We start from the raw sequence: 14,606 nt of genomic DNA, 5'->3' as shown, positions 1-14,606 counted from the left end.
TTTGTTTCTTTCTTTCTGGCCTCCTATTCCCCTCCCCTCAGACATCACTTCAGCATTTGTGCCTTCTCACTTCCCTTATCCTGGGTGTTACCATTTCGGCCTATGAGCATGCCATTAATTTGCCACCTTTACTAAATTCTCTCTTGACTTCACATCCCTCTGTAGCTGCCCTCTCCCTTCTCTCCTCTTCTTTATAACAAAACTCCTTAAAAGAACTGTCGGCTGGGCACAGTGGTTCACTCCTATAATCCCAGCGCTTTGAGAGGCCGAGGTGGGAACATCACTTGAGGCCAAGAGGTCGAGACCAGCCCAGGCAACTCAGTGAGACCTCATCACTACAAAAAATAAATAAAAATTAGCCAGATGTGGTGGCACACTGCCTGTAGTCCCAGCTACTCAGGAGGCTAAGGTGGGAGGATCACTTGAGCCCAGGAGTTTGAGGCTGCAGCGAATAATGATGCACCACTCCACTCCAGCCTGGGTGACAGAGTGAGACCCTGTCTCAAAAGAAAAAAAAAAAAAAAAAAAGAAAGAATTATCTATAATCAGCCTCTACTTGGTTTCTTCTCTTCTCTCTTAAACCTCCTCCTGAAGGATCCTCAAGTTGCCAAATTCTAAGATCCATTCTTAGTCCTCATGTTACTGGACATGTTGGCAGGGTTTGATGGATGTCTTCTCTTTTCTTGGCTTTGTTTTCCCCTTACTGTTTTCTCCTACCTTCTAAGTCTCCATCTCCTGACCTCTAAACTTTGGCAAACCCAGGGCCTGGTACTGTGACCTCTTCCCTGTCTAACTCTTGCTTAGTGATCTCATCACTTACCTGACTTGAATGACTCCCAGATATATATCTCTCACTTGGACTTCTCCATGAACAAAAGATGCATATATCTAGCCCTGAAGACATTTTTGTACAAATTAGAAAAAGCTGCCCTTTCCTCAAGCACATGACTGCCATCTTCTGGAAATTTTTCAGAGTAGAGACACCTATCCGAAGACTGAAATGAATGGTGTTTCCTTCAACTGTGTGGTCCTCAACCTTAGTAGCAGTGCTTTTTCTCAACTTGGACGAGTGTGTAATGGCCATCACAAGCTTAATAGGTCCCAACCCACATCCCATCCCATCCCATCCCATCCCATCTCTTCCCATCCTCTTCCCTTCAGTCTTTTTCTATTTCAAACTTTTTCTGGTGGCTGAGGTCAAACCCTTTGAAGTTATCCTTGATGCTTCTCTTTCTCTCATTCCCCAGCTTAAATCCATCAGCAAATTCTGTTGCTTTTTCTTTCAAAATACATTAGAATTTAACCACTCATCACCACCCCACTGTTGCCACCCTGGTCTAAGCCTCAGCAGCTCCCCCCAAGGATGATTCCAATAGCAAGCTTCCTTTCTTGCTCCTCATTGTCTGTCCTCAACACAGCATCCATAGTTGTTTCAAACCTAGGTCACAGCATGTTTCTACTCTACCCGAAATCCTTCAGATGGTCTACCATCTCACTCAGAGAAAAATCAAAGTCCTTAAAATGGTCCATGGGCCCTCCACATCCAGGCCTGTCCACAGCACTGGCCTTGTTTCCCACCTCCCTCCCCTCCACACCGCCTGGTGCTCCAGCCACATGGACCTGGCTGTCCCTCAACATGCTGAACACACATCTGCTTTAGGCACTCTGCCCGGATGCCCTTCCATACAGCATGGCCTGCTGCCTTCCTTTCTTGAGTCATTGCTCAAAGGTCACTTTACCCTGTAATGGAAGCCTTCCTCATCTATACCACATAACCAAGCAACCTCCTTCCCAAAGCATTTGCTATCCCCCTGCTATTTTATTTTCTCCATAGCACTTAGCATCACACACACACACACATTGTTTACTCTTTTACCTGATTAGAATTTAAGCTTCGTGAGCCTAGAGACTTATTTTCCCCCCTTAACTATATCCCAATTTCTAAAATAGTTCTTGGCAAGTAGAGTGATCTCAATAAATATTAATCAAATAAATAAATTAATACAGGTATCCTTGAATCTGTCTGGGGGACACTATCATCAATAAGACACTGCAAATTGACCAAGGGGTTGACAAAAAAAATAAAATTACACAAAGGTTTGAGATGGTCCTGCACAATTATCATCTCTCGATTCCAAGATAAAAGTATTTTCAAGAATTTGAGAACTCATTTAAATCTAATTTGAAAATTGCATTGATTTTACACCCCTCTGGAAGGGCATGTTTCCCGCAGAGAAAGCAAGTAGGTGCCATCTAGTGGCAACAAAGGAGATCCACATTTGTGTTAACTGGAATGTATCGATTAGCAGTGATTGAAAATGTAGTTTCTGATCCAGAAGCTTATGAACTCTATGACAGAACAGTTGTGATAGCCATAAGTCCTGAAGGGTGCATTTTCCACGAAATATATGGCATTGAAAAAAACACAGTTCCATTTCTTTTAAATTATTTCTAATTTTTCCTTTTAATTTTTGCTTGTTTTCTGGGATTTGACTTCTTTTGTTCCTTTGTTTTTCTTATTGTTTTGTCCTCTACTTATCTATATACTCTTACATTCACATGGTACTGGCCTAGGCTTTGAATGGGTAATAAAATAAAGGCTCTATCTTCTGGGAATTTATATTCTAATAAAGACAGTGCCTATGAGGGTAAGTAGAGAAGAACATGCCTGATCTTGATGAACTGATCTCTTCAGGCCAGATTTCTGCAGCCTATTGAGTCTTTACTGTTGGGTATACTTCCAGCATTAGAGGAATGAGCTTTCAGGAGACTTAGCTTGCTGTTTTTCAGAAAGTGGCACATTATATGGAGAAACTAAGATAGAAAGAGAAATACTCATGTCCATGCATGTTGTCAGGAAAGACAGAAATTAAATCTGTCTCTGATTCTCATTCTAACATCCAAAAAGCTAGGTCGTTTCAATTCTTTGGTAAATTAAAGTAGAAACTTTTTGGTCCACTTTGGGATCTTGTGACCTTTCCAGTCCAGAGTGGCTGGGGTTGGAACTGGGAAATCTTTGCCACCAGAGGGCCCGAGTAGTGATGCGACAAAGCAAGGTAAGGGTGTGAGGCCCAGGAAGGAGACAAACTTGGGGTGCTGACACTCATATTAATGCACACGGCATTTTCACAGCTGAGTAGCACCAGAGGACAAAAGTTGGACCAGTGAAATATGACAAGAAAGCAGGTTTCATACCAAACATAAATATTTTCCAGAGTTTTTTCCAATGAGATCAAAGTTTCAGTTACCCAATAGTGGATGGGTCCGAGCAGAGACTGGATGACAACCTGCCAGATTTGTTGAACCTATGAAGGTTCTCTGATGCTCTGGAAGACCTTTCTCCCTGCACATGTCAAAATCCTCCCTACTGTTCAATATTCAGTCCATACCCCACTTTTTTTTGGGTACCACAGCTTAAAATCATCTTTTCTATCTCTACCTTTCCTATCATTTTAAGAGCAAGTTAGCATTTACATTATGCTACCTGCATTAATGTTTTTTCTGAGTGGTCTAATCCTTAGCTTTTTGAGTTAATGCTAACCTGCTTGAAGACACGGACCACATCTGAGCTAAGTGACAAATGATTCTGTACTGTTATCTTTTAGCATTGAAGGTGTATGTAAGACTCTTTTATCCTTTCCACACAGTGTTAAGTCTAACCCTTATTGATCTACCTGGCGTAACTAAAGTGCCCGTGGGAGATCAGCCACAATAGCTCTTTTGCTATTGACCTTGCCATTTCATCTCCAAGACTGAATATTAAATGTTTATGGTGGGGAATGGTAGTAAGGCTACCAATAATTGCCTCATCTGTCTGTTTTTTTTTTTTTTTGAAATGGGGGTCTCACTTTCTTGCCCAGGCTGGAGTGCAGTGGCATGATCAGGGCTCACTGCGGCCTTGACCTCACAGGCTCTTACCTGGCATTTGGGTCCAAGATGCTTAGCCATAGTCTAAGTTTAGTGGTACAGTTCTTCACTGAGAGATAAACTAAAATCTTTGTTGAGATTTGTTTCTTTGTTAGATTTATACTCATTTAAAAAATCTAATAGTACTGTACTAGCTTTTCTTTTAAATTGTGGTGTTTTTTATATACCTGATTTCTCTCAAAGTAGGTATAGAAATTGATAATACAACAGCTTGTAGGATGTTACTGAAAATTTAAAAACCCAATTTTGTTATTTATTAGTTATTTTAGTGTTTTTCCCTCTGCTGAGGGATTTTTTTAAAATTTTAGATTACAGGTAAATATTTGCTTTGATATAATACTCTATAACTTTTTTCCTTGAGAAATTGTCTTTATATAAGTTGATGTGGTATTTTCAATAGTATGTTTTTAAGCTAAAGGATTCCATATATTATTTATTTTTAACAAATTAATCAAGTGATTCCGCCTAACTTATTTTGCCTTCTGAAGATATATTTATATAACTTGGCATTCCATCCTGATGAAATGGTGATACTGAAGAGGGAAATGCTAACAGAACTCAGAAGTATCCCAGATCTAATGTCTTTAACAATCAGGTGCTGTTGTTTGCTTTATCATTTGGATAGCCAAAATTTTCTTTAAATTATTTAATAGGCTAGATGGTTTAGGGACTGGTTATAGTATTTAATTGCTTATCTGAAAATTAGCAAATTTAGCATCTATACATTTGTACTATGTTTCATATTTCTAAAGTATTAATTGTGATTCTTAGTAACTACTGTGTTCTGTGGGATGTTCATGAGGGATGAAGAGAGAATATTGGAAACTTTGACTTATAATTAAAGAAACATTTTTTATAATTATGGCAAAAATGCATGAATTTAAGTTGTGTCATTTTGGTTTTATTTTTGTAGAATATGCTGAGTTTCTACATTGCAAAGGAAAGAAATTTACAGATTTTGATGAAGTTCGCCATGAGATTGAAGCAGAAACAGATCGCGTGACTGGAATGAATAAAGGCATTTCCTCCATACCCATTAATTTACGAGTCTATTCCCCACATGGTAAGTAAAATAATAAAATTCCAAATTCTTCTCCTCAAACATTTATACTACATTAATTAACATACATCATTTGTACAGAAGATACAAATAGTGCTGGATTTCTAGGGTATCCTTTGGATACTGCCCATTAATGTTATGGTTCAAAGAGCTCTTAGGACATTTAAGGAGAGGCAGTAGGAGATGACTTTAATAAAAACAGAATTGAGTTAGTCATTAAATTTTTTTCTTCATTTTTATTATAAGCTTTTAGAATTTGAGAAGGGTATGTATGAAAACTTCCATTTTTCAGTCTTTGCTGAAATCTTAGACGTACATGTTACTATGGTTGCATCTTCCCCTGTTGGATGTCTTGCAGCCATATATAGTCCTATTTATTCTGTTCCTGAGAAATCAGCTCTGACTTTTCCCCCCAGACTATCGGTAGAAACTTATAAATTAGATAACCAATCCATAATGTGTGATGGGAAATAGGCTGTATGCTGATTTTTAGTGGGCAAATTTTCATTTCTTATTCCCTACTTAGCTCTATTGCTTTTAAAACAGAATATAAATGACATAAGCTCAATTATGACTTCCCAAGGGTACTTGGTGCCAACATTGTTTATATAGAGAGGTTGGGCTAGAGTCATGTTGTCACTGACTCTGTTTGTACAGCTAATTCAGTAAACCCAGCTTTCTACTAGGCTAACAGCTTTCTACTAGGCTAAGTGGTTAACTTTCTATAAAAAAAAATGATACTTTTTAAGGAAAGGGCAATCTTACCCTGCGAGTTTTTATACCACTTGAAGGCGATGTACAAGACTGGCAGACAGCATATGCATTTCTCATTTGGTGTTTTAATTATAACCCCCTAGTTACAGATATGACAGCTTTCTGAGCAAACTGTTAGGCATGCAAATCAGTGCCTTTCAAATTATGTTAAAGTGATCATTTGGCATAGCACAATCATATCATAAAAATAGAGAAAACTAGCAAAACCATTTTTATTTTATGCTCTTTATTCTACACACATGGGTTGGAGTTGTTCAGATACACGATGTAGAAGGCTGAGCTAAGTAACAAATGATTCTGTATTGTTATCTTTTAGCATTGAAGGTGTATGTAAGACTCTTTTATCCTTTCCACACAGTGTTAAATCTAACCCTTATTGATTTACCTGGAATAACTAAAGTGCCCGTGGGAGATCAGCCACCAGATATTGAGTATCAGATCAGAGAAATGATTATGCAGTTCGTCACGAGGGAGAACTGTCTGATTTTAGCTGTTACTCCAGCCAACACTGATCTTGCAAACTCAGATGCACTGAAGCTAGCTAAAGAAGTTGATCCTCAAGGTGAGTGTGTGACTACTAAGATGAGAAGGAATTAAAGTGTCAGGAGTTTTGGTATCTTTAAAGGTAACATAAATTCTCAAGATTTGATTTCATTATAAATAAATTAGCCATTATTAATGTTGTTAAACCTTTTGTATTTTAAATAGAAAATTCAGTATTTAATATTAAAAAATTATAAATAATTTTAGTAATGATTTACTAAAATAATGAAATTTATATAGTCAAAATCTATATAAATCTAAGAATAATGAGATCTAAGAAAACAGGTATTTCTAAGCCTCATGGGCTGCATATTTTAAAAAGTTGGTAAAATAAACTTCTGGTACAGCAGAATTCAGACAATCTACTAATTATTATGAGTTACCTGCATATACTTCCAATGAAAAATCTTTGTGTTTTTTACTTTGTCTTGTTTCTTTAAAATAGGAAGCTCTAATGCATGTAAGATATTATTTAGCTTATAATTATTTGAGAAAAAATGTATGTATAAGCAGGGATTTATTTGGTATTGTCATCTCAATATCCAGAAAAGGTCCTTTCTTATGCATATGTTTAAACTTTTTACTTCTCTGAGTTGAATAATGACAGTTTATCTTCAGAGACCTCAGTGCTGGCCTCGGTGTGTGTCTGTTTAAAGTGATTGTGGAAGGGCATTCAATGATGTGCCCTTTCAATATAGAGATGCATGTTCTTCAATTCTAGAAATTTTTCTTTTTTGATAATTAATTGTCCCAATTTTCTTTGTTCTTTTTATCTGTAGTTCTTATTAATATGTTAGAACTCCTGAATGAATCCTTTATTTCAGTCTTTCTCTTCTATAATCATTTCTTTGTCTTTTTGTTCTACTTTTTGCAAGATTTACTCAACTTTATCTTCTGCTCTTCTGATTCATTTTAGAAGTTCCAAAAGCATATTTTTACTTTGTGAATGTTATTTTTATTTTTTAAAATAGCATCATGTTCTTGTTTACATAAATACAATATCTTCCTCCAAGGACTTTAGTGAGAGCTTTTTGAAGGTTTCCTTTTGTAATCTACATTGTCTGAGTCTATTGTTTTCTGATTGTTTGTTTTTGTCTCTGTCTTTGATATTAGAGACCTTTTTCAAATGTTTTTCGATCTTTTGCTGCTTGTTCATGCATGAGAGTGGAGCACCAAAAAGCTGATTTATGTACGTGACAGGGATTCATTGACCACTGGGTTTTCCCATGGAGTAACTGTGCTGAGAGTTGACCATTTTGTTAGGAGACTTCCTCAACTGCTAGGTTCTATGAGTGTTTTCTCCTGAGCTGGTCTGGTATAAGCCTGATGTCTACTGTTCTTGGAGCCAAGAATTGGTGGGGCAGGGGATGGAGTGGGAGGAGGATGGTTCTCACTATTCAGTGTGTACACTTTTAATTAATTCCTCTGCTTTCATAATGGCATTCCTGAAAGTCTTCTGGAGTCCAGAGTCCCTCTGGTTCAACCTCTTTTGAAGCTCGTCTTCAGTACTTTGCTGAGGTTGAGGAAAGGTAGCTATGTGGGTGTGTCCTCTAGGAGCCTTCAGCCAATTCTTTTATTTTCAGCTCCTCCTATACCCTAGCATTGTTCTCCAATTCTCAGGCCTTTCTAGAATTCTGCAATGGTAACTGTCTTTTTCATCTTGGTTTCCTCCACCATCCCTGAAACTGCAGCTTGTAAGAAAGCAGGTTGAGCCTCCAGATGGCAAGTAAGGACCATCACCAGGACGCCCTTTACAGTTTCAGTGGCTTGGAAGAGTCAGATTATAAACTGGGACTGGAATCTAGTTATAAAAATGGTGCTGAACCATTCCTGTCTTACAGCCTTCTTGTCTCATAGGAGATTGAGCCATGGTTGTCTGATTGGGACAGAGAGAGTCATACCATCAGTGAATTCTAGTGAGTTCAGCCCAGTCACATTCCTGAGGAGTCCACATGTAGTCCATGTAGAAAAAACAAACTCAGCTTCTCCTACTGTACTCTCAAACATGCTTCTGACTCCAGATGTGTGGTGATTTCTCCCCACTGCAAACAAGCAATTAATTCTTTTCTGCAGCAGACATCAGCTAGGTATCCTCCGATTAAATTTAATTCTGATACTATTTACCTGGAAATAGCATCAGGTCACACTGGTTGAGGGTTTAGTCCCACAAGACCACCCCCACTTCTGATGCCAGTCACAAGATCCAGGTTGTTTACCCTGTGCTCTGACTGACTGGCTATAAATTGGGGTTTCTACAACCTTCTCCTTGTGTTCTATTAATTTGCTAGAGGGGCTCACAAAACTCAGAGAAACAGTTCTTTGTTATAAAGAATATTACAAGGGATACAGATGAAGAGATGCATAGAGCAATGTATGAGAAGTGATGTGGAGCTTCCATGTTCTCTCCGGGCACACCATCCTCTAGAAACCTCTGCATGTCCAGCTATCCAGAAGCTCTCTGAACCCAGTCCATTTTGGATTTTTACGGAAGCTTCATTATGTAGGCATGATTGATTAAATCACTAGCTATTGGTGATCAACTTAAACTTCAGCCCCTCATCCCTCCTAGGAGGTCATGCCTGTTCTTTCTAGTGACCAGTCCACATGCTGAAGCTATCCAGGAGCTGCCAGCCACTTACCAACCCATTAGCCTACAAAAAGATACTTCACTTTGAAGATTCTAAGGACTTTAGTAGTTGTGTGCTGAGGAATAGGGATGAAGATTAAAAATGCATACCACAATATGACAATCCAGATGAAGCTTCATGGAGGACTGCAAATAATACCATTCAGTCCCTGATTTCTCTTTCGTCCTACCTTGGTTCAGCCTCCTTGAAATTGTTTCTTTCTTAAGATAAATTCTTTTCACGGGTGACAAGATGGCTATAGATATCCTGTCTCACATCCTCACAACTTCAAATCTAGTAGAAGAAAAGCCATTGGAGAATATTTTATTTGTGTGTATTATGAATTTTATAATAAATATAAACTAAAAAAATCGGCCAACTCATAAATCTTGTAAAGTGATTTCTTAAAATTGGTTTAACATATTCATGCTATATTTTACCCCTGTTGTGCACATAGGGAATATTAATGGGCAGTAACTACATCTCATTTCTCAGGCTTTTCAAAAGAAGATTCATTTATGACCTAAAATAACTCATGTGATCACAGATCACTAGGTGAGAGCAATGAATGTTTGTGGAGGGAGTTATCAGTTTGCCAGAAAGGAATCAATCTCCACAAAGCCATTCCCAGTATATTTGATGTGTTGTTATAGCATAAGGAAAATATGGCATTGACTGTCAGTCAGGAGTATGTCATTTTATGCCACAAATCTACTTCAGAAAGTGAAATGAGATTTTAAAAAAAACTATCATAGGCTTGGCTTATTTACAAGCTCATTTTTATTAGGTGCCACTTAGAAATTGTCATGTAAATGTTAATGAACTTACCTAAAATAAATCTCCTTTTTTGTGGATCATTAGAACTGCTGCTCCACCATTTACAGACCTACTTGCCCCCAATTTTTATATCCTACATATGATGGTCCCAAGAGGAGACTTTTGAAAGTTTTGGTAGAAGTCATTACTGATGAGATAGAATTTGTGTGTTATTTTGCCACTCTTTTTGTGTATGTCCTATGTCTTTTTGTTTCTCTATTTCTCTGTTACTATCTCCTTTTGTGTTAAATGTTTATTTTCTAGTATATAATTTTAATTCCTTGGTCATTTATTTTACTTTTTTGTTATTTTCTTAGTGGTTGCCATAGGATTACAATTAACATCTTAATTTCTAACAATCTAGTTTGGATCAATACCAACTTAATTTCAATAATACACAGCATTTTGCTCCTATATAGCTCCACTCCCTCCCATTCCTATGTGCTATTATTGTCATACAAATCACATCTTTTACATTACATGCCTATCAACACAGAAATATAATTATAGCTTTATATGATTGTCTTTTAAATCAGATATGAGAAAAAAGAGTTACAAACAAAAATATGTTTATATTGTCTATTATATTTAACTATGTAGTTAACTTTACTGGTGTTCTTCAGTTTTTCCTGGGTATTTGAGTTACTGTCCGTTGTCCTTTTATTTCTGCCTGAAAGGCTCTCGTTATTATTTCTTGTAGGCTATGTCTGTCAGTAAGGGATTCTCTTGGTTTTTGTTTATCTTGGAATGTCTTAATTTCTCCTTAAAATTTGAAGGAGAATTTTTACTTAAAGTTTTTTTCCTTTCATCAATTTGAGTATGTCATCCCACTACCATCTGACCTCCATGGTCAACATTCAGCTGTTAATCTCATTGATGATCACTTGAACATGATTTTCTTCTCTCTTGCTGCTTTCAATATTCTTTTTTTTTTTTTTGTCTTTTGGCAGTTTGATTATGATATCTGTAGGTAGAGATCTTGTTGAGTTTATCCTACTTGGAGTTTGTTGACCTTCTTGGATGTGTAGATTAATGCTTTTTAAATCAAATTTGAGAAATTTTCAGCCATTATTTCTTCAACTATTCTTTCTTCCTCTTTCTCCTTCTCTTTCTGAGAATCACATTATGTGTATGTTGGTATGTATGTTGGTATGATGTTTTCACCGATCTCTGAGACTTTGTTCATGTTTCTTCATTCTTTCTTTTGTCTTTCTTTTCCTTAGACTGGGAGGAACAATCTCAACTGATCTGTCTTCAAGTTTGCTGATTCTGTCTGCCCATTCAGATCTGCTATTAAATCTCTATAGTGAATTTTTTTTATTTCAGTTATTTTATCTCCAGATTTTCTATTTGGTTCTTTTAAAAAAAAATTTCTGTCTCCTTACTGATATTCTATATTTGGTGAAACATTATTCTCATACATTCTTTTTGTTCTTTAGATTTTTTTTTTTAGTTTTTAAAACATATTTAAAATAGATGATTTAAAGCTTTTGTCTAGTAATTTCAATTTCTGGGATTTTTCAGGGACAGTTTCTATTGACTGTATATTTTCTTTTGGGTGGGCCATACTTTCTTTGCATATCTTAAAATTTTTTTGTTGAAAATTAGATATTTAAATAATGTCATGTGGCAGCACTAGAAACCAGATTCCTCTCTCCCTCCCAGTTTTTGTTGCTGTTTATTGTTGCTGCAGGTGCTATTTATTTGGTTACTAATTTTCATGAACCAATTCTGCAAGTCTATATGCTTTGTTGTGTGTGACCACTTAAGTCTTTGCTCAGCATTATTTTTTAGTGGTCAGGACAGGGATTTTCTTAAATACTAGAGCCAGTAAATCGCTAAACGTTTACCAAAGCACTCAATGTGCATTTTGGGGTATGGCTTCAATGCTCAGGCAGGCAGTTTACAACTCCGCCTTAATCCTAACTTCCTCCTTGTGCAGAGCCTCAAGGTGAGCTCGAGGTGAGAATTTAGGATCTTCTGATGTTTTTGCTGTGCTTGCACAAAACCCCAAACATGCATGTGGCTTTCTAGATTCTAGGTTGTACATACATACAAAATTTTCAATGGCCTTTGTGGCCATCTCATTCCCAAGCTTTTCTTTTAAGTTTTTTGGTTAGTTTTTTCTTTCTTTCTTTCTTTTTTTTTTTTTTTTGCCCCAATTGTTATTGCTCCCTGAGACCTGTGATGTTGAACAATTGCCACTGATTATTTTTGATAAATTTTTTTCTGGGGAAAGAGGCTTTTCACACTGAATAAGCTGAGTCAGGTCAAGTAAAGAAAAGCCCTGTCAATGGGGGCTTTTAGGGAACTGCTAGACAGGTTAAATAATTACAATTGTCTGAAAATTGTATTTTTGATGTTCTCCAACCCCATCCTGTCCCCTCCAGGGGTTTCTATGGTTCTGATTTTCACCATGACTGTGGAGTTTTTGTTTTCAAGGCTCCTGTAGAGATGAGAGGGGGATGGGCATAGGGCAAGTTCAAACACCATGCAGCTTGTTGTTCTTACTGAAATCCAGGGTTTTTTTTTTTTTTTTTTGAGATGGAGTTTTTGCTCTTGTTGCCCAGGCTGGAGTGCAATGGCACAGTCTCGGCTCACTGCAACCTCTGCCACCTGGGTTCAAGTGATTCTCCTGCCTCATCCTCCCAAGTAGCTGGGATTACAGGCATGTGCTACCACATCCAGCTAATTTTTTGCATTTAGTGGAGACGGGGTTTCACCATGTTGGTCAGGCTGGTCTCGTACTCCTGACCTCAAGAAATCCACCCACCTCAACCTCCCAAAGTGTTGGAATTACAGGCGTGAGCCACTGTGCCTAGCTAGAAATCCAGGTGTTTTTTTTTTTTTTTTGAATATTTACTCTTCAGATTGTTGTAAGCCTTTGGTAAATTTCCAGAGTTCTGAAACAGTTGGCTTTAACAATTTTTGCCAGTGTTCTTTCTTACTGCCTTTGTGGAGAAGTGGCCTTTTCAGAGGTTCTTATTCCAGCATTCCCATTTATATTCCTCATTCTTGTCCTATACAGCTGTAATAACAACAAACTTTTCATATAAGAGTCATATAAGACGTCTGGTTATGACGTCTGTTACCCTGTTGGTCTTCAAGAATGATTTGGCTGACTGTGCAAGTGGCCTGTTCTCACCACTTAATGTACATCTTTCCTGATATTTTGCCCTTGGCTAAACAGGATGACCTATTTAGATAATAGAGGACCATTCTTCATTCTTTATTTATCTGAATTAGAATCTTATCCACCAAGGTACATAATTATCATTTTCTGAGAGGTAGTGTATTTTAGGCAGTAGCTACTTTGTACTAAATTAAGTCTTTTTGACATAGACAGGCAATTTTCACCTAAATGGGATTTGAGTATATTTGAATATATACTTGGGAAGACAGCTCATCTTGATAAGTTAATTATAAATTATTTGCATAATAATATTCAGATTGAAAACATCTATAAAATAAGTATTATTAAATGTTGGGATATATTTACATATGTTTTATATTAAGTTTCATATGAAATTATTCTCTCAGTATATGTAGAATGTCACAAATTTGTGGCTAGACAAAGTTCAAGCTCGTCTTTTGCATCATTTAAGAAAAATAGTTTTACTGAGTAAAAGAGGGTTTTTAGCATAATTTCAAAGGGAATGGCTATATAATTTGAAATGTCAAACTCCTAAGAATTATATGGCGTTTTGAATATATTTTTCTCTGTATAGTGGTCTTTACTTTTCAAAGTGCTCTTACTTTTGCTTTAGTTTTACCAGAATACGGGAGGTTGGTATGGGTGAGATCCTATTTTGGGGTAAGGAAGTTTATCTAGGTAATATATAGAGTGGTTGAATAACATACCTGTAAACACACCATGTGCTTATGGTATAGCCCCTCCCCTCCTCCTCCAGTACGTTTTCCACTTCATCAGACCATTCCTCTGCTAGTTGCCTTATTAAATGATGTAGATAAAAATAAACACAGGGCTTGGAAGCAGATCCATCACATCCTGATTGTGTGTCCTTGGGCAAGTTATTTAACTTCTTTGAACCTTATTACTTAACCTATAAAATGAAATGAAATTATCATAACCCTTACCTCAAAAGGTTGCTATAATAATTAAGATAAATTATTATAAAGATAATAATAATTGGCTGAGCATGGTGGCTTACACCTATAATTCTAACACTTTGGGAGGCCAAGGTGGGCAGATTGCTTGAGCCCAGGAGTTCAAGACCAGCCTGGGCAACCTGGTGAAACCCCGTCTGTTAAAAAAATATAAAAAAAATTAGTGGGATGTGGCAGCTCATGCCTGTAGTCCCATCTGCTTGGGAGACTAAAGTGGGAGGATTACCTGAGCCCAGGAGGTCGAGGCTGTGGTGAGCTGTGATCACGCTACACTCCAGCCTAGGTGACAGAGTGAGATCTTGTCTCAAAAAAAAAGATAACACTTAGTTGAAATAGCTAACCAAATGCTAGCAGTTATTTTCCTCTTGAAAATAATTAAAGGAAACTTTACCAGGCTTTGTTATTTTATTTGTTGTATAGAATTTATAAATTTAATAAGCTTTTCTTTAAAGCAATCAGTTATATTTCATAATTCAAACTACTACCCACACCCATATGATTTAATGAGGCTTGATAATACTAAAAAATAGAATTGTAATAGAATTATTTTGAATATTTTAATGTGTTATGCATAAGCATAATTTCAGATTCATCTGCAAATTGCTAGATTAACTATAGATGAAAGAAGGTCTTAGGTAGGTTGGGGCTGGGGTGGGATAGAAGGAGGATTATCCTGACCTTGGCTTGATTTACTTCAGGATTATGCTAGCTGCTGCTCATGGATTTAGAGT

At 36.9% G+C, this 14,606-nt stretch overlaps 1 protein-coding gene across 15 annotated transcripts in view; it reads left to right on the top strand.

Moving 5' to 3' along the window:
- The window catches only part of DNM3 (dynamin 3), a 577,169-nt gene that overhangs the window by 149,631 nt on the left and 412,932 nt on the right, over window positions 1-14,606 (top strand). For all 15 annotated transcript variants that reach the window (XM_024249216.3, XM_024249215.3, XM_054525302.2 and 12 more), the window contains exons 3-4: window positions 4,841-4,990; window positions 6,120-6,323. In XM_024249216.3, coding sequence (XP_024104984.2) covers window positions 4,841-4,990; window positions 6,120-6,323 — 354 coding nt within the window. The remainder of the gene's footprint in view (window positions 1-4,840; window positions 4,991-6,119; window positions 6,324-14,606) is intronic.

Source organism: Pongo abelii, chromosome 1 (genome assembly GCF_028885655.2).
Source record: "Pongo abelii isolate AG06213 chromosome 1, NHGRI_mPonAbe1-v2.0_pri, whole genome shotgun sequence".
Classification (NCBI taxonomy): Eukaryota; Metazoa; Chordata; class Mammalia; order Primates; family Hominidae; genus Pongo; species Pongo abelii.
The sequence above is the reverse complement of the archived record's forward strand: the minus strand, read 5'-3'. Positions and strand labels throughout refer to the sequence as shown.